We start from the raw sequence: 20,836 nt of genomic DNA, 5'->3' as shown, positions 1-20,836 counted from the left end.
GTGTGGTGAGACTGCACAGTGAGTAACAAATATAAAATTAAACAAAGATTTTGTCATTATCCTGTGTGAGGTTTTGACCATTATTTAAGATTGGTAGATTTAGAGAAGAAAGATTGGTAGGTAGGTAGGTAGGTAGGTAGGTAGGTAGGTAGGTAGGTAGGTAGATAGATAGATAGATAGATAGATAGATAGATAGATAGATAGATAGATAGATAGATAGATAGATAGATAGATGGAGGATGGATGGATGGATGGATGGATGGATGGATGAATAGAGATAAAAGATAGGTATAGAAGAATATTATGAGTTCCTTAGTTTTACTAAATTCTTCCTGTATACAATACGTAAAACATTTCAGAGACAGATTGGCTCTTTTCCTTTGTTAGGAGATTTCACTGAATTAATTCTTCTCATTTTGGAAAAATCCAAATTAAAATCCATGGTAATACTAATTCTGAAACATGATATTTTATCTTTAGTCAAGCCAACTCTCTGTCCAAACTAAAATGATTGCTATTAGTATTATGGAGCCATTTTCTTACAAGTCTCTCTGTAGCGCTTGGTGTGAGGAGCTGCCCCTGTTGCAGTGTGCCAGCCTGCTCCCAGAGAAGGCTCTGGTGGCACCTCTGAGAGCTCAGGCTTTGATACACTTCTAAAGGCAATTCGGGGGATCAGAAAAGCCATGAGCTGAAATGATTTCACCTAATTTTAGCCACCTTTAGGTATCTTGGCTAAATGAATTTTTAGCATCCTTGTGTTCGCAGGAGACAGGTGTTTGCTTTGGTCACCCACACCTCTGTGTTTCTAGCTCCACCTGAGCTACTTGGGTGTCTAAAGATCTGTGAGGGGTTCTCAGGTGTGACACAAGACACATGGGAGATTCTTGCCACCTTGACAGGCATCTGGAGGCTGATCAGGATGCTTGTTGCACTTCAGGTGGCACCAGATGCTCCTGTCTAGGGTGGACAACTGAATCTTGCCTAGAGGAGCTATTCCTCCTGCCTGCTTTAGGCATCTCTTTCAGTATGGCCTGGGGAAAGGCTGCCCCTGTCCATGGACTATGTGGCTTGATGCCTATCCCAGAAAAGGCTTCTTTTCAGTGGTTCATATTAGAAAAGATGAGTTTCACTCCACTTTCTGTGTTAGTCCATGTCTTTTCCTACCAGAGCTAGTCTGAAGTCACAAGTCCTTTAGGTCACACAAATTGAGCCAGAAAATAACTTCAGAATAATGATATTTAATATTTACATATATCAGTGAGGCCAGTGATTGCACAGTTGACAGGACAGAGACACTAAACTTTCCCAGGGCAGGTCAGCTTGGAATGAGCAGATGGCAGCAGTACAGTGCATTTACCTCCCTTGCTGGAGGTGGTGTGTGCCAGTGGGTACCTCTCCCTCTGCTGGTGCTGGCACAGCCTAAACTGGCTTTATCATAGAGATGAGAGTCAGGGAGGCAAAACTAAGGGATGAGAGTAGGGCTTATTGATATTTAGGGGTTGCAAAGATCTCATAGAGACCCTCTGCTGATGAAGGGGTCTTGGTCTGGCTACATGCTGAATATCCTTCCTTGTAGCTGCCTCCTTGACTCTTCTTGGTTGGCTTTATTTTGATGTCCACTTTTTATAGTAGCACTGTTCAGGCTTCACTGCTGACAATGAACATGAGCTTTTGAAGCCACCTGGCAGGTTTGGATGCACCTAGTCATGATTGCAGACTTCAACAAATCTTCTGCTTTTTTTACAGAATGTACTTTTAAGTTTTATGGTAAAATTTCCTGCCTCTAGGGGTGAAGCTATGCTCCAAGGAAGTGTATATATGCTCCTCACCTCAGCACAACTGGGATTTTCTTCCCCATTTTGTATAAAGGGTTTTGTGTGCTGCATTAGAGGACAGCACAACCAACCATGTGTATCTGCAACAATTGTGTTCAAATACCTTGCTCCCATGCTACAATGCAGAAATAGGAACAACTTTTGACAGATAAAACATAAATGTTTCTCTTTGAAAAATACATTCAGATATTCATAACTGCATTCATGCCTTCAGGATGGATAAAGACTATCTTAAAGTTTGGCTGACTCAAGGAATTCAGTGGCATGTCCAAGAATTAACCTTTGAGGAAGTCACCAAAATGATGGAGTTTCTGAAATTTGCCAATCAGGGACTTTAGCGTCAAGGGCTTGATCTTGAGCGATGATGGGGAGTTATGCAGTTCCTTGCTGGGATTACTGTTGCTGTAACACTAAGACTGATGCAATTTGTTGCCTTTTAGATTACATCTCTTATTTGTTACTAAGCTGCACATAATTACTACCTTTATTTATTTAATATTTATCTTTGCCAGTTAATTGCTTGTCCATGTGATCTATTCTAGAACAGCCCTGCAAACCTGTGTGGAAATTGGTGAGACTCATATGCAGTCTTGTGAGGGAAAAACTGGTGCTGAGGTTTTTCTCCTTTTAGTTAAACTGGACATTGTTGAACTCTTGCTCCAAACCCTACTGTCTATATTGACCCAAATGGCCCTCCAGGGCTATGATGTCTCTCAGATGCACCTGAAGAACTGATGTAAAAGTGCGCTGGACTTTGTCGAACAGGATAGCAAGCTACCAAATGAGCAGAAGGGGTTTTGGCTCCAGGGTGGTTGAGGGAGGCTGAAAAGCTGTGTGCTTCTGTTGCCTCTGCAGTATCACAAATGCCGCTTGATAAACTCTCTACACATACTAATTTAAAACTGGCAGTGCCTAGGTAGCAAGTTAATAGGAACAGACAGGTGAGATCAAGGTGGTATTTGGAGGGGATGGGAGGTTATTTACATCCAGCCAGAGAGACCCTGCTTTGACCAGCTGATAAATGCATATATTAACAACAGTTCAATTTCCCATATACACAAGGGGGTAAGTGGTGAGCTTTGATCTGGGGACGTTTGTGTTTTATGCACAAGTACAGCAGTCAGGACCAGCAGAGTACTGTTTTTGCCAGTACCTGAGATTTAGTAGGAATATTTAGAGAGAAAAATTTGGAGTTTCAGATCTAAATGATCTCATCTTTTTCCACTTTGATTTCTTTATAAAATATTCATTTGCCTCATGAAACTCCTGAACATTTTGGGCTTTCTTTGTCATCGCCCCATAAATACAGCACAGCGCACTATCCTTATTGTGTATGAATCGGAAGCTTGGGGCTTGTCCTGGCATTCCCTGTAGATCATTCACATTCCAGAAATATTTGTCTGAAAGGCAATGAATGAAAGATGATTAATTAATATTCCAGAGGGATATCAGACTTACTGCAAGCATCCCATACAATGAAAATAAACAGTGAAAAGGAAGCAGTGGTGACAAATGAAACTTGAAAGAGGTTTTCTTCTATTTTGTAAAATGACATTTTTACTACTGTTGACCAACTAAAATGACCTCTACTTCTCATCTCTCTCACTTACAGATGCTGGGGAGTCATTGCACTTTATCAAAAAGACTACTTGAATGGGAACACAACCATGCAACTGAGTATGTCAGTGCATCACACTCCTCCACTGTTTTGAAACATCTAAGGACCAGGTTATCCCTGACTACAATGTCAGGGAGAGAGAGAGAGTATGCAAATGCATCTATACTGCCTCAGGTCCCTGGAGGAGCTTATTCAGGGGCAGTGCAGATCACTCTGATCATGTACCATTCCCAGATCCTGACAAATAAAAGTGGTAAGAATGTAAAGCACTCTGATATCTTTTACTGCATACCAACCTTTCTTTTCCTCATACATGAGCCACATATGAAGCTGGTGAGTCCACTGATGAGTTGAATAAAACAAAGAATAGCTTCAATCACACCAATGGCCAGGAGAATAGAAAAAAGGATGGTATTCCAAAGGACAATGTTTTCAGGTTCTTTGCAAATGCTCCACATTGTCTGGTTGAACAAATAATTGTCTCTGTGGTAGAGAAAAATATTTGGCAATGAATTAGAAAATAAAAATTCAAGAATGCTTTCTGTGTTTTCTGGTATTACCTTTTCTGAAGTTGATTGCACAAAGTGAGTCTCAAATTCTACTATAATTGGTAAAAGCTGGTGATTCTCTTCATAATTGCCATTGCAGAGGTGCAACTGATGTCTAGGGAAGAGACCCACATCTGCACTTCGTTGCATGCACAAGAATCCCCTTTTTGTTTTATGGCAGTGCTAATAACTAAAGGGAAAGAACCCTAATGGTTTTAAAATATGTCTCCATATTCTCCATTCCTGCTGTAGTATCTCAGCCTAGTCCATCCATCATCTCTGGCTCTGGCTTGAATAGTGTGGTTGCCAAGGTTAACTTTAAAGAGTTAGAAAAGATTTTTGCTTTGCTTTTCAGAATTAGGTAAAGTAGACTCAGCAGCTTTATGTGGCATACTGATTGCACATTTCCTTTTGACTCCAGTGGGAGTCACAGCTCCGCAGCCTTTTGAAGGCGTAGTGCAACTTGCACAAGGGGCTGCTGACAAGCACAACAAAAGCAACTTGGAAAGCTTGCCCAAAGATGATCCTTGGTCAAAGAGATGACCAGCCAGAGCATGCTGGCTCAGAGAAATGTGAATTTCTTTGTAGACCAGGTGGACCATCAGTTCACTTTGGAAAAATTCAAATTTCCTATAGAAAGAAGGGGGGGATTAGGAGAAGCAAAGTTGGAGGCGCCTGTAAGTCATACTCACTCCAGAGTATCATTCCTGAAAGGGTAGAGGTATTCTCCATCACCTGTGTCGCACAGAGGGCCCCCTATCAGCCCCAGTGAGGAGATGACCGCACAATACACTCCTCCTGTGAATCCCAGCACAGCCAGGACCACTGACAGCAGCATCTGAAAGGGAAAAGACCTTCAACATCATATGCACAGAGGCATTGAACAACATGTAAAGCTTACATTTAATAGGGAAGGAAACGATCTTTATTTCTTACTATATGCTGAAACTCATAATAATAGTATAATATTTGTGGGAGTAAAAAATAGTTTACTTTTTCTGACTAGTGCAGCTATCTTAGATGTGAAAGGATTTCAGACTGTATTTGTTTTGCTTTTAAAAGCAGGTAAGCCCAGAGCTTTACTTATTCAGAGTTTTATACTTGACAAATCAATTATGAAAAATCTTGTGGTCTTCTTTCAAGAAGTCAATAGGAAGCCAGTACTGGCTTCATGTGGTCCACATCATGTGCCTTGGCATTTCCACCTCTTCACCAAGAGCACCTTTCTCAGCCTTTGTATCAACAGAAACTAGCAAGCAACTACTGAACCAGGTATGAAAGCAACAGAAGATGCATTAGTTGCTTTTGCTAATTGATGAGGAATGAAATAGAGCCTTTCTTCTTGCCGCTTTCCTTCATTTTGCAACAGCATGATATGTGGTTACCACTGCTCATGTTGAGAAATGTAACTGTGCTGCATGTGGCAACAAACCAGTGGTGACTTCAAATTATATGTAATGCACCTGTACATTTTACATTGGCCACTCCCACAGAAACGTTACTTTTACTCTGTTTTGGGGTAGTTTTCTATTAATGGCTGGAATGTATCTGGTTGCTGCTTGTATATAGAAACAAGAATTTCAGGTGGGTGCTACTGGTGGTGTATCTGAGACAGGATTCCCACTAGTCTTGTTAAGTGTCCCCGCCAGTGGTTGTTCACAACTCTGCCAAGAAGGAGAAGAGAAAGGGAAACTCTGGAGCAGACTGAGAGAGCCAAGGGAAGACCTGGGCTAGGGGCAAGGCAGCAAGACTGCCTCGGAAGCAGGGCAGAGGCATGGCTGAGGAAGCACATGGGAAACACTCCCATCCAAGACTTGGGTTTGAAGCCAAATACCTCTGGCAACGTTTCCCTGTTGCCAGCAAATACCAGTGAAACCTAAGAGCCCATAAGGAAGGTAGAAACCTTCTCCTAATGCCAGCTGCTTCACAGAGTGCTGCATTACAGAGTCAAATGGAAATATCCACCATCCACATTGAAGATTTGTGACATAATCTTGAAAAATATTCACTGTCCAAACTTGTTCAAGCTGGTGAATGCAGTTTCCAACTTGCCAGCCAATTACATTACTGCTTTCCATACAACATTGCACGCTGCCAGTGTGTATGAATTGACTCATTTTGTGGATCCTTTTGCCTCTAAAGCAATCCTTGACTTAAAAGTTGCTGGGATTTCTCATGAGATTTATTTCATCATAACTGATTAATAACTCTGTCTTTTTGCAAAGCTGGACACTCTTTTTTGTCTTTATCTGCATGTTGGCTGAGTTGCCTCTCAGCAGAGCTTCATTGTCAGCAAAATGTAGGTAATTTAGTATATTGTCTCAGACCAAAGCAGTGCTGGGTTGTAGCTGATGCACTGTCTCTCAAAATAAGATCACCAGCCATGCTTCACGGTGAAGGTGAGTGACTGATACTCTGTCTGACACTCCTACCTATGCTGAACCACTTCTCCCCACCTATTTTCTCATTTACTTCAACTGTGCATTCTCCAACTTGGTTGAAGGATCTTAATTATGCTAATGATTAGTTTTAGCACAGTATGGATATCCCAAAAACAATTACAATAGGAAAAGTCAAATGGTCCTTTGCTACTACTATGCTCTATGATAGTGATTAGTACTAGTAGTACTCATCAGTGCTATCTTTGATGACTATTCTTTGACACATGATTTTCTCATTTGAAATCTGCTGGCTGTGTGGCTATCTTCATCTCAGCTATTTCCTTTACTGTGCACACGTTTATATAGACAAAGACTACTTGTCACTGAAAGGGGAGTCTGAAGTTGCTTCAGCTGTTAAACTGGCTTTCCTGGGCAGTTTCCAGACACACAGTGGCATTTCCCCATTGTATTTACTCTTCTGGAAGCTTGTCCCATATTCTATGGAAAAACAACAATTTTATTAACTATCACATAATCTCAACCTTTCAGATTTTCCCTAGCTGTACCATCTTCATGTATCACTTCTTTCTGAAATTTTTTATTTCCCGATTTGTATCTTCAGTTGCAACATGAGGTCTAAGCTGGGATGCCTGAGTTTGTTGAAATTAGTTACCCATGGTGTTGTCCTGTTTTCTACCTCTTGCAAAGGTTTAGCTGATTATTTTTGCTGATTTTCTTTTAATGTTTTCCCTGCTTTATCCTTCACACAATTGGATTGTCTCTGGTGAGCTGATGAAGACTTTTAGCATTCATTCTTTGAGAGTTTGCATCAGCTGCTTTAATGAAATTACCAAGTTCCTCCTGTCCCAGCTTGTGCTGCTCTTTATCGCTGTGGTTCTTGTTTCATGCACATTTCTTCCTTCTCTGTTTCTTTCTTTGGAGGTGTTGGTGTTTTGTTTTGTTTTGTTTTTTAAATGAATATCCTGTCTGACTATCCAGATATCTTTGCTTATCTAGGTTTGTTTGTCTGGAAAGCTGCTATGGCTATTCTTGTTCTACTAGTAACTGTTAAGGAAGGCTTAGGGATAAGTACTAGAGTCTGTTTGCTGATGCAATGACAGAAGCTGTATTTTGGGAGGTCTTTTTTTCCTCGTTGTGCCAGTGCAGTAGATACCTTCAGATGTGTACATGCTAAGCTGCAAGGCATGGAAGCTTTCTAAATCTGTTACTTTCCAAAGTCATTACCCCATAGTGCAAGGACAAGAAGCCATCTAGGTATGTTTGCAGGCAACAATTTAAAATGGATTAATCAAAAAGCTTACTCAATGCAGCACATAATCACTGTGAACTGGAGAACTCAATCAGGTGAATAAAAGGATGAGAAATTTAGTAATTATTTTTACTGTTGATACTTCAGCAGCGTGTAAAAGCCATGATGAAGGCTGAAACTATTAAACCAGGGATTGAACAAAATATAAAAGAACAGAGTCCCTACCCTGAGGAAGATGGCTATGTTCTGATTGAATAATAATTCTGAACAGTATTAGTTCTCTAGCCTTTTTTTTTTTTCCTTATGAAAAGCAATGCTGAGTATTCAGTGTAAATTATAATTTTATACCTAAGGTCCCCAAAGCAAAAAGGTAGACAAACTAACCTTTGGATTACAGAGACTCCTGAATAGCTCCAATGTGGGCTATTTCCCTGCCAGTAGGTAGAAGTTGGTGGACAAGCCACCAAGAGCTGGGGACCCCATATCAGGTCCCCCCAGACCCACTTTGCAAGGAGATCTGGGACCTTGGGAAGCTGCTGCCATCATGCATGTTTGAACCAGTCCCAGGGCTCCCCGCTATCCTCTGGGATAACATACTTAAGAAGAAGAAAAAAACACCAAACCCTGTGCAAGAGCAGCCAGGAGAGAGGAGTGAGAATATGTGAGGAACAGCTCTGCAGACACCAAGGTCAGTAGAGAAGGAGGGGGAGGAGGTGCTCCAGGCACCAGAGCAGAGATTCCCCTGCAGCCCCTGGTGAAGACCATGGTGAGGCAGGCTGTCCCCCAGCAGCCCGTGGAGGTTAGCGGTGGAACAGATATCCACCTGCAGCCCATGGGGGACCCCACGGCAGAGCAGGTGGACATGCCCCAATAGAGGCTGTGACCCCATGGGAAGCGTGTGCTGAAGCAGGGTCCTGGCGGGACCTGTGGCCTTGTGGAGGAGGAGCCCACAGTGGAGCAGGTTTGCTGGCAGGACTTGTGACCCCGTGGGGTACCTGCACTGGAGCAGTCTGTTCCTGCAGGACTGTGCCCATGGAAGGGACCACACTGGAGCAGTTAATGAAGAACTGCAGCCAGTGGGAAGGACCCACATTGGAGAAGATCCTGGAAGACTGTTTCCCATGGGAGGGACCCCATGCAGGAGCAGCGGAAGTGTGTGAGGAGTCCTCCCCCTGAGAAGGAAGGAGCAGCAGAGAGAGTGTGTGATGAACTGACCGCGACCCCATTTTCCTGTCCCCCTGTTCCACTTGGCGGGGAGGAGGTAGAGAAAATTAGGAGTGAAGTTGAGCCTGGGAAGAAGGGAGGGGTGGGGGAAGGTGTTTTAAGATTTAGTTTTTATTTCTCATTACCCTACTCTCATTTGATTGGCAATAAATTAAACTAATTTCCCCAAGTCAAATCTGTTTTGCCCATGACAGTAATTGGTGAGTGACCTCCCTGTCTTTATCTCAGCCCATGAGCCTTTTATAATATTTTGTCTCCCCTGTCCAGCTGAGGAGGGGAGTGACAGAGCGGCTTTGGTGGGCACCTGGCATCCAGCCAAGGTCAGCCCACCACACATGTCCTTTGGGATGTTGACATACTAATGAAGAATGTTATTTTGATATTATGAATAATTAACTTAAATAAAACATCTTGAAGAGGTAAAAGGCTTCTCATGGATCAAACTAAACATTAATGAAGAGTACAGAAGAGACATGCTTTATTGTATGGAAGCTCTCATTCCAGGGTGCTTCTGGGAAGGAAGATAAGTCAGTTTCTAATTCAGTTTATTCTTGCTAATAATGATAGCCACATAGAAGTCTGTGCCCAGGGCTTGAGGTTTAATGGAGATGCCTGTATTACATGTTGCTTTATAATATTCTTAATTATCAAGGGAAAAAGTCTGTCTGGCCTTTCTTTGGATGACAAAGAGCCCAAATTGCCTTTGCACCTTTCATGTGCATAATGCTTGGGCAAATGCTATGGGTCAAAGCCTTCCATGGGGAGCAGCCTCCAGGAAACGGAGCTTGGTCCTTAGTGCCAGCAGCAGCTCAGGCTTATAGCATGGGCCTGCAAAGTAGGGGACCTATCTGCCCATGCAAAGGTAAGCAGGGATGAACCTGTGGAAAAGCAAATTGCCATGGAAGGGTATGGAGGAAACAGGACCAGATGAAAGCATAAGGAATAGGGAGCTGTCTCAATCTTTAGGATAGCCTTGAGCAGGAGGAAGCTGGAGCTGCACTTTATGTTGGGTGAAGTAGCTTTGTCCCCCTCTGCCCTCAGTGATGTGGCTAAATGCTCCAGTACCTGCCCTGGCTGAGTATGATTTCCCTCATATCAGTGGCTGTAATATCATAACATTCTGGTTGGCTAACTGAGCTCTCAGCCCCAGCCCAGGGACGCTGTAGATCAAGATCTTCTTCTGCATTTCCCTGACAGGGCTGTTGATGGTGATGTGGTGGTTTGTCATTGTATGTTCCCACCTGCCGAATAGCCATTTAAGAGCTATTGTGCAAACCCTATAGTGCCATTTCAACACATAAATATCCACTTACCCCACATCTGTTAGCGCAACATCCTGCTCTGCCTGCTCCCAGCATCATGAATGCCGGCAAAATAACCTGTGAGAAAAGCACAAGCTTATTTGGTGTGCAGTACTTCTGTTGGGGTGGTTTTAAAGTCTAGGAGCTGGGGCATCATATTCCTCAAATGCAAGCCACCTTCTGCCTTTTCTCTGTGAGTTACAGCTGCTTAGATGTTGGTGCTTGCTGAAAAGTAACTCAGGAAGAAGCGTGGGATTACAGCTAGAGCTGGCTGGCAAGTTTCTGGTAGAGTAATTCTGGCTGCTGAAGCTATACTGCTTCTTTTCAGCAGGGGTTTGTTGTTTTTTTTTTCAGGAACAAACATGTCAGTTTGAGAAAACAGAATTTCTGCTCAGGAAAGAGGCATCACTGGAGTAAGAATTATGCCAGTTTAAATCTTCTGAGCATCCTGCTCTGGATTATAATTGGGAGATCAGTCTTAAACTTCCTGAAATACATCTGACACTGGCTCTTTTATGCTAAGCTTCTGGAAAACCTACAAAATAGACTTCACTCAACAGGGAACTCCCAGGACACATCAGCTTTCTCTATGGTAATTATCAGGTGGAGTTGGACTGATACGATGGAGTCAAAAATCATCTGTGTCTCAGGATATGATACCAGCTTACAGAGGCACTCTGAAGATAGGAAAAGCTGCATTTAGTTTGGTAGCTAGAGGGCAAGAAAGTTTTTGTGGGTCTAGCTGTGCAGCCAGAGCACTCCTGCTGCCTTATGTCTGCCCACCACTGCTTGTGCAGTGCACTGAAAGAGCAACACAAGAAAATGAGTATTTGAGAAAGTAGGAAATTATCCCAATGAAGTTAATGAAAGGAGAACCCCCTAAACAAACAAATAAACAAAAAATGTAAAAGCTGTAAAAACAGCCTGACTAGATGTTGGAGAGATATTGTCACATGTAGGGTAGAAAGAGCAGAATGTCCACAGTGAATGAAGCCCGGGTAATTTATGTGTGCAGTATGAATATCTCTGTTAGACTGTATAGGACAGTGTTGTGAAACCTGTTTAGATTTGCAGGCTCCTAAATATTTTTCAGCAGATTTTCTCTCCATTGCCCTTTATGTACACTCCAGAGGCAGCCTCCAGCACCTGCAGTTGTTAACGGACCACAGCTGCAGTCCTGCTGATGTAACGTATTGAGGTTAAAAAGATATTCCTTTTCCTGGAAAGAAGTCAGCTTTTAAATAATTCAGGTGGTCCCCAAGGCAGCTTCAGCCCCAGCATGCCACTCTCTGGCACTCAGAAGGAGAGCTAATACTTCTGCCCATCAAATCAACACTCCCTTTCCTCCAGGGCCATCTTTCTTCTTTGGAGGTTTCCCATCTAAGCTGTGAACACCTTTGTGTTGTTTATTAGCCTGGCTCAGGATGAAGGGTTTGCTTGGCAGCTTTCCTTATTTGCAGTGCCTGATTATTTGGGCCCAATGTTATTCAATATCTTTATAAGTGATCTGGATAACGGCATCAATTGTAGCCTGATGAAGTTTGCTGATGACACCGAGTAGGGAAGTAGACACTCCAGAAGGGAGAGCTGCTCTGCAGGAAGATCTGGATAGGCTGGAAGAGTGGGCCAGCAAGAACCTTATGAAGTTCAACAAGGACAAGTGTAAGGTCATGCACCTGGGAAAACATAATCCAGGAGTGCAGCACAGGTTGGGATCCATCTGGCTGGAGAGCAGCTCTGTGGAAAGGCACCTGGGAGTCCTGGTGGACAGGAAGCTCAACATGAGCGAACAGTGTGCTGCTGCAGCCAAGAAGGTCAACAGGATGCTGAGTTGCATCAAAAAGGGCATCGCCAGCAGAGATAAAGTCATTACCCTGCTCTACTCAGCACGTGTCAGGCCACACCTGGAGTCCTGTGTACAGTTCTGGTCCCCTCTATAAAAAAAGGATGTGGACAGGCTGGAAGGGGTCCAGAGAAGGGCCTCCAAGATGATCAGAGGACTGGGAAGCTGCCATACGAGGATAGGCTGGGAGAACTGGGTTTGTTCAGCCTTGAGAAAAGGAGGCTCAGAGGGGATCTCATCACCATGTACCAGTACTTAAGGGGCAGCTACGAAGAAGATGGAGACTCCCTTTTTGCAAAGAGTCACATGGAGAAGGACAAGGGGGAATGGACACAAGTTGCTCTTGAGGAGATTCTGACTGGACATGAGAGGGAAGTTTTTCACAGTGAGGACAGTCACCCATTGGAATAATCTCCCCAGGGAAGTGGTTGACTTGGCCACGTTGGACACTTTCAAGAGTCGTCTGGACAGGGTGCTGGGCCATCTTGCCTAGACTGTGCTCTTCCCAGAAAGGCTGGACTAGATGATCCCTGACGTCCCTTCCAACCTGGGATTCTGGAATTCTGTGATTATAAACACCTGTCTTTTGACATGGGAATGAGAATTTGCTAGATTTGGCTGTTGTCAGTAAAATGAGGGCTGCACATGAGCCATGGCTCAGTTAGGCTCTTCCCAGTGTGGCACATAGGCTTTCCATCAGGAAAGACGTTACTATGATGCACAGAGCCAGTCTTCCTCTCTTTACACCCTAAACTTTTGAAAGAAGGAAATTGAGAGGTTTTCAAGTCAAAATTCCATTAGAGAATCAGCAGAGGAGGAGGAAAGGGTGGGGTTGGCTGATCAGCCAAAATGCGCACTGATGACCTAGGTATCAGCCTATGGATGAAGTTCCAATGTAGAGGCAGGTTTTCTGGCTTGCAGAGCCAGGCCAGGCTGTTATGAAATTAATCCCACAGTCCTGGCTCCAGAGGCTATGTCTTGGCTATAGGCAGGTTCTCCAAGGTTGGGCAACCTGTTGGCATGACTTTCCTGAGTTTCCTTTGGGGAGAAGCTGGGTGTATGGGGGAACACAGTGCAGCCCAGTCTGGCCTCACTGCAGAGTCAGGGTATGGCCCAGGCTCCAGTCATGGGGCACTCTTGCTCATTGCTTAGCTCCCTAGGAGGCCAATAAGCCAGTCTCATTTTTCCATGCTTCCAGCACCTGGAAAATGGAGCTGATGATAATACTTTCTTTCCTCTTCTCTTCACCTGTGGGCATTTGTCATGCTGTTTTCTGGAAAACATGTACACCGAGCAGCATTGTTTGTGGATCAATACTTCTAATGCTGTGTTTTGAAGGTCAATGCAAACTTCTCCTCCCTCTCCATACATTTTTGATGTATGTAGTGCTGACCAGAGGCAAGCCTCTGTGGAAGCTTTAAAAGAAGGCACATTTTCAATGAGCCTGTGACATCTCATTCCTAACATCTGCCTTTCCTTTCATTGAACGCCAATGACTCCTGGGCTTGCAGTGATATGAATTTTCCATAGGTCTCTCATGCAGTTCCACTTTTTCCTTTAGGGTTCCTTCCACAAACTCATGCTTACGTTCAAGCTCAGCATGAGTAATAGGCCCAAGTGGTAGCTGGAAGAAGAAGCAGGCAAGCTGCTGGTGGAGAACAATTTATTGAATGACCTTATACCGTGTTTCTGCTTTGGGAAATATGAGTCTGAACCACATCCATTGTAGCTTTTTCATAGACATAAGTGGTAGCTGCATCATTGCCTGACTGTGAATGAGATTTGCTTTTCTCTAAGTTAATTATTCTTAAACATTCTTTTTATTGTTTTTTTTTTGACGTGCAGGTGTCCAGCTCTGTGCCAGTTTACCATCTGCCTAGGCTGCATAACAGCCAGTACTTGTCATATGCATGTTATTTGCTTGGCTTTTTATCTGCACTTGGGTGAATAATTGGAAGAGTGTAAAGGGAGCAAGATTTCTAATGAATTGGAAAGATCCATATTCCCAAACATGTTCACTTCTAGTTATGGGTATTCACATAAAAGTGATCTTTCCTGAGTAGTGGAATGGAGAACTGGCTATAGAAGAGCACATACAAACCAGATCAAACCCAAAAGGAGGTAGGTGGGTGTGTGGGAACACAGGGGCGTTTGAGATTTAAGCCATCTGCAGCTCCACACTCATTGAGTGTTAGCTGGGTCTCTAATGAACACCTACTGAAACATATTTCTATCCCCCCCCCCCCTTTTTTGTGAATTATGTGAGCACAAAATCACTTAGAGGAGTATCAAGGAGGTGCAGCCAATAGTGAAAAGTTTACCACCTCCAACTGAGATTAGGTCCTCATCTTTGCTTTGACTCATGGAGACATGAACACCCATGTGTCCCTTCTCCATAATGAGAATTCAGCCATGTTGCTTCCACCTGACTTGGAGTCCTGACATTTATTTCAGGAATAGCTCGTATTCCTATGATTAGGGACTTTTCAGTCTTGAATGTACTTTCTCAGTGCTGATCCCCAACTTCCAAGGGGAAATTTTTCACAGTGAGGACAGTCACCCATTGGAATAATCTCCCCAGGGAAGTGGTTGACTTGGCCACGTTGGACACCTTCAAGAGTCGGCTGGACAGGGTGCTGGGCCATCTTGTCTAGACTGTGCTCTTCCTAGAAAGGCTGGACTAGATGATCCCTGAGGTTCCTTTCCAACCTGGGATTCTGTGATTCTGTGATTCCATGATTCCCAGTTAAGCTGCTCACATGTTTATGCAAAAAACACTACTATGACTTTTTCTTTGTTAATAGAGGTTTTCTTAGCCCTGAATTTGAAACAAAACAAAGCAAAAAACACCTCATAAGAAACAGTAGCAACACTTCTTTCTTACCAGTATCCCAGCTCCCAGAATGCCATGGAAAAACCAGACCAGGTCGGTTATCTCACTGAGCTGCAGAACTCGTCTGTTGGGGAAGTACAGGAGGATGTTGGAGACTATGGCACATGCCGCCAGTGGGAACAGGGTGATCCCAATGCATCTCGAACACTTCCTTGTGCACATGGTAGCTCTCTGCTGAGGAAAGATGGAGGGAGGTTTGGATTACTGCAGCACAGGGAGCATGGGATTTCAGCAGTCTTCTTCTTTAATGAAAGAAGAATAGGTTTTGAAGCAAGGAATTTTCCAGTTACACAGATGTTCATGTTACACAGATAATCCTGTTCTACAGAGCCTGTTCCCTTCAGAGACTTTATTTAAAACAGAATGATTAAAAACTGGAATGTTTGACTATATTTATTTAAAATCGCCAGTACTAAACGTGTTGGTATGAAATGAACAGAGTATTTCATTTTAGTTGTTAATGGACAATTGTCTGTCTATTTGGAACATCAGTAACACAACCACAGCCACACAAACTGATACCCTGGCTGGCAGACTTCATGGTGGGACTAAGGCCTTGGGTGGAAGGGGAGGTGGCTGCACTGGGTTGTCTGGGACCACTGTCTTTGGAAGCTGATTTGAAATCTTTTGCAGTGAAGGTCGAGAAGAGCAGGAAATGACTGCCAGGAAGGCCATAGAAATATTTAACACTGCCTTGGTACTGGGGCAGACTGGGAAGCCTCACCAGGGCCCCTGCCAGCTGCATTTTCTCTATTTCAGTCTAAACTACACCGTCAGCAAGAATTGGAGAAACTTTCATTACTGTTTCCTGTGACGTGCTTATTCTGCAGATAAGGGTAGATAAGGCTGTGAGTTACAGGGCTGTTTGGCACCCATGCTAAAATATCTGAAAAACTGGAAGCACATCTAATCCTGTGGCTATTTGCTTAACAGCAGGTCACAAAACCATCCCACATAATTTTCAGAGATCTGCCATAATGTGCAAAACAGCAGCTTAATATTTCACAGTGGACAGGCCCTACTTTTAAAATCAAGGTATTGTAATTTAAAATCAAAGAATCAACATAAATGAAGCACCGGTTGAAAGGGATCTCTGCAGGTCACCAGTCCAACCTCCTGCTGAAAACAGGATGACCATCAACACTAGGTTGCTGTGTCAGCCATGGCTTTGCATTGCTGAGCCTTGAAACCCCCCAGGGATGAAGCTACCAACATCTCTGTGGGTGACCTGTTGTACGGCTGCCTCAACCTCTTGGTGAAAAGGTCTTTCCTCCCAAGCCGTAAATGTGACTATTTCTCCTCATTATATCCTCTCCCATCACTCCATCACCTCTGTCACTCCCTTACAAACTTGATGTAGGCTGCTATTAGGTCCCCCTTCAAAGTGAGCAACCCCAGCTCATAATGCACTCACGCTGTGATCTCTAGCCGAAGAGAAAAGGCTGATCAATAAAAAAGCGGATCCACAAAAATTTCTCCACGTCAGGTTGGAAATTCCAGACTATTTTAACTGAGATTATTGAACTTTCACACTGCCATTAACTTTATGGCATAAACTAACCACAGCTTCTTAATGATGTTTTATCATAGCTTCACTCCAGCTCAAGGCTTTCAAATGCATAAAAATACAAAATGTCAATCTGCAGGTTTCTGTTCTCAGAGAAAGCTGACAGTTCATGACAAAGGTGCTGTTGCTTTACCATGAGCAAATTATAAAATGTAAGAGAAGGAAGATAATCTGGATACACACCATTTCAGTACACACGCGCACCCATGCACGTGCACATGCCTACGCTTGCTACATGCAAGTAGTTTTTGTAATAACCAAGGCAGTAAACAGTGAAATGTCCCTCAATTTAGTCATGTACATTGGCTAACCTGAAAGTTTTGTGACAGAAGTTGGTCTGGAGAAGGTATTAAGCGGGCTAGGAGTACAGAAATCAGTTGAGGTTGGGCTCCCAAGCAAAAAAGCCCAGGTGAAAGACAGTATGAAGATATTTGAGAAAGCCAGAGACAGGCTGAAACCAGCTTCATTGACAGAATGAAGAGAGCAAAGACGTGAGGTAAGGCACAAAGACAGACCGATGTCCTCAGACCTCTGTAACTGAGAGGGAAAACACTGGCTTTATGGGGTGCCATATATTGCTGTGAGGTAGCTGTGACTGCCAGAGATTTCTTCTGAGTTGCATTTCAACAGCAAAAAACTTTGCATTGTTCTCTGCTGGTAAGAGTTTATTAAGGGCACTGTGTTTATATGCCTTATTTTCTGAGCACTCTACAATCATGTTATACTTTTTAATACAGGTTTAAAACAAGTTAACTGGCATTAAGTTATTCCAGAAGGGAGTGTTTTTAACGGAGGTTCTTCTTGGTTTACAGTAATTTCCTATTGTTTATATAGTGCTCAAAATTGGGCAGGGCATTTGCAAGCCCCAGCTCAAAGAGATAAAAATCTAAGCAGACTAAAAATGTGCAAATGAAAGATGAAGCTGGGAGGGAGTGGAGGGAAATGGAAAGAATATTGGCTATTTCACCCATCTTTCTCTCAAATGCCCGATGGATTTGCTATTTTTTCATGCTGTGTTCTGCCTGTCTGCTTTCCCATCCCATTCCAGCTTTTGCTTTTCCATACATTTGCCCAACTTCACCTACTTTCCCCCTCCGCTTCCCAGAGAGAGGCAAACAAGCACAGGCACAGCCTGGCCTCCTTCTATAAAAGCTAAGTCTAGTAGGTGAGTTATAAATTCTCTTCTGCATCTTTCACACATAGCTGGAGGGCCCAATTCTTGCCCGATGTGAAGGAACATGACGTTTCTTTGCCTGGAAGAACTGGGGTTTACAGCCCATTCTCTCTGACCTATCTCAATACCACTTCAAACCGCAAGGAGAACTTACCTAAACATCAATCACCAGACCTAGTGAGAGCCTCTACCATCAAAATCAATGGCACTTTGCTGCCTGTGTACATCAGAGAATCTGACTGTGTTATTACAGCTTAGGAAAACACTCTGGATTGCCAGAAACACTCAAAACACATTATTAATTCAGCAAACAAAAGCACTTTCTACAGTTTCATTAAGCAAGGCAGCCACATTATTATTTATTATTAAATTAGAGCATGCTTCTAATTTTTAACTTGGGTTTTAGAAAGTTTTGCTTTTTAATGCTGAGGGAAGCAGGTAAATACCTTTGCTTACCTTCTATTCAGGGCTAAGATCACCTCCAGTCTCCAGAGGTCCCCACAGCCAGCTTCAGGCTTTCCAGTTCCCCTCTCCTGGAGCGTGTGGACTGAGGGAGACACGACAATGTTTTCGGGCAACAGTGCCTATTAAACAAATAGCTGTTTCTCTCTGGAGAATGAGGAAATACCCCAAGTTATCCCTGGTTGGCCAGTGTGAGGTTGGCGTGCTACCCAGTGTTATTGATTATTTTAAGGCAGTGTTCCAGTGGTCAATGCCTCGCCCCCCTGGGACATACAGATCCAAGAGTTGTAGGCCTTGTTACTGCCACAACCATTTCAGCCATGCACAGTTTGGCAGAAGAGGAAAGGCAGGACACTGCAGGAGTACAAGCAAGTGAAGAGGAACAACAAGCACGTGGCACAGCAAAGTATGGCAGTCCATGTGGAGTCATCTGCACAAAAGTTGGTACTGTCTTTGCTCCAAAGCGTGCTGCTGGGAGAGCTGGGTGGGGAGACTGGGGACGAGAAGGGAAGGAAAAAAATTCTCAATAAGACCAGGGAAAAAAGAGGGAGAAGGGCAGAAAGGCTGGAGAGAAGGGAGAGGTGTGACCAAGAGAAGAAAGAAGGAAAGAAAAACAGAGTTCCAAGGATGAAAGCATGGGAATACGGAAGAGAAACTGAAGACTCACCTTGGCAAAGGAGAAGAGAAAGGTAGAAAAGACAGTAGCAATGGGCCAGAAAATGAAAAACACAGCAAAGTGTTTGAAGAAATGTTAAAATTAAGCTGGGAGAAGATTCATACTGAGGAAAGAGGGATGTAACCATGTTCTTTTGTAGAAAATGTAATAGTAATAACTGTTAAAATAGGTTGAAACACTAAAATATATAAATACATAAGTTACTCAGTAGGTTAGATTTGTCCCCAGTCATGCTGGGAATATGTTCAGCTCTCTCTTCAACCGAAAACATGTCCACTCTGGCAGGCACCTGCCGTTGCTTTGTTCTCAACATCCAGATGGAAGGGTGACGTGATCACAAAAACATCAACAAAAGGGGCATGGAGTAAAAGCAAAGATGCAAAATATTCCACCCTCCACCCCAACATTTCTCATCATCATTCACATCTTTGGAGAAAATTTTTAACTATGAAAGAATGGTTGTGTAGGGTGGAATTAATCTCACATCACTGTAGTTGTCCATGAGGTAGATGTTACCCTAGACTGCCTTTTTTCCTAGAGAGAGAAACAGACACTTTTAAGGAAAAATTAGCCAGACCTATTTTAGGAGCTTCTGTAGGGTTACAATAAATCATTAAATGGTGAAAGAATCTCAACATTTGTTCAGACCTAAATGTTGGCATCTGTGGTCAGATGAATCCCACCCATGAGGACTACCAGTGTGGCAGGGTGGCTGGAAAAGCACAAGGAAAAGCCTGGGACTTCAGTCCCCAGGTTGCATATTTAATACCACCAGCATCAGAGGACGCAGGGGAGGTTGTCTTCATCACTGACTCACAGCTAGTGAAAATCTTAAAAAGCCCATACAGCAGTCTCAGGCAAATAAACTTCATTACAGTACAAATGGCAAAAAGGAGGGAAATTGAACTGAACCCACTGAACACAACGCCCCAAACTTCGACTAACATTTCACCATGTTTTAGGTTGTGGTGCTTCAACCCCAAGAAAAAGAAACAAAGTAAGTCTCAGACAGTCTTCAGAAAGGGCAAAGGCTCAAGGTCTAATGGCATTTAAAGAATTTAAAGAAATAAATTTAGAACAACTTGAAGACTATCAGCAATTTGCACTGACAGATGGGGCACCTAGGGGGTACCTGCCAGGCACCGCCTTTCCCATCCTCACATAGCTAACTCTCTCCTTTGGGCTCAGCATCCTTGATTCTAATTCGGCTTTCCGCTGATTTTGCCCAGCTCATAGCCCTTCAGGGCAATGTGCCAGGCTCACCTCTGTAGTTTCTCATCTGTACCGTGTTCCCAGCACTACACATTCCTTTACTGACCTTTTTAAGTTTCTTCTCTTCACCTTCCAAAGCCTATCCCATAGGCCTACCATACTTGATTTATCACTTATCATTTAGTCTCTAGACCGGATACCTAGACTTGACTGTCTTTCTTAATCTCAAATACCTCTTAGTGCCCTTCTCCACTGTATGCTTAGTAGTTTTCCAAGCAAGTGCACAATGAGCAGAACTGATATTATATTAGTTTTATGCTTTTCTGTTTGCCTACAGCAATCTGTTGTCTTTTATTATACTACATAGTTTTTAAGCTGTTTGGGACAAATTCAGTGTTTCAACATAAGTTTGTGCAACACTCTGCACTCAGGGGCTTAACCAATGTCTAGTGCTTCTAGACATTACAGAAAAATAAAAATAGTGGTAAGCTATATTAAACACATTTCTCCTACTGCTTCAAGAATATGTTTAGATTTGCTGTTGCTGAGTAGGATCTAGATGCAGTTTTTGATGAGAAATGACCTAAATTCTTTTGAAGAGTGCAGAGGTCTTCAGTACTTGTGAGATTTAATGAGATTTCACAGTACTATAAAATTATGACCAAGGGAAAAACTTACTTCTCATTCCTGAACAGGATCTTGGTGGTTCATTCTGAAATGCAGACCTCTGAGTGCAAATGATGCCACTCAGTCTCTGCGATTTTGAACCAGTGCTCTGGCCTGAAATACTGCTCATCGTGGGCTACAGAGGGAATGACAAGAAGAAGAGCAC

General features: G+C 43.2%; 1 protein-coding gene across 1 annotated transcript; it reads right to left on the bottom strand.

Moving 5' to 3' along the window:
- Positions 1-1,268: 1,268 nt before the first annotated feature.
- LOC104045828 (transmembrane 4 L6 family member 1) lies at positions 1,269-18,211 on the bottom strand. The gene is made up of 6 exons (XM_064439733.1): positions 18,111-18,211; positions 14,905-15,087; positions 10,190-10,255; positions 4,694-4,839; positions 3,750-3,936; positions 1,269-3,235 (listed from the first exon to the last, which is right to left on the bottom strand). The coding sequence occupies exons 2-6, from the start codon at positions 15,073-15,075 to the stop codon at positions 3,215-3,217; spliced, it is 591 nt and encodes a 196-aa protein (XP_064295803.1). The 5' UTR covers positions 15,076-15,087; positions 18,111-18,211; the 3' UTR covers positions 1,269-3,214.
- Positions 18,212-20,836: the final 2,625 nt, after the last annotated feature.

Source organism: Phalacrocorax carbo, chromosome 1 (genome assembly GCF_963921805.1).
Source record: "Phalacrocorax carbo chromosome 1, bPhaCar2.1, whole genome shotgun sequence".
NCBI lineage: Eukaryota > Metazoa > Chordata > Aves > Suliformes > Phalacrocoracidae > Phalacrocorax > Phalacrocorax carbo.
This window is presented reverse-complemented; position numbering and strand designations above follow the sequence as displayed.

Coding starts and splice junctions, on each gene's coding strand:
- LOC104045828 (XM_064439733.1), bottom strand. CDS start 15,075: ATGTGCACAAGGAAGTGTTCGAGATGCATTGGGATCACCCTGTTCCCA. Junction 4,840..10,189: donor GTTGCGCTAACAGATGTGGG/GTAAGTGGATAT, acceptor TTTCCCTTTCAG/ATGCTGCTGTCAGTGGTCCT. Junction 3,236..3,749: donor CATGTATGAGGAAAAGAAAG/GTTGGTATGCAG, acceptor ATTGCCTTTCAG/ACAAATATTTCTGGAATGTG.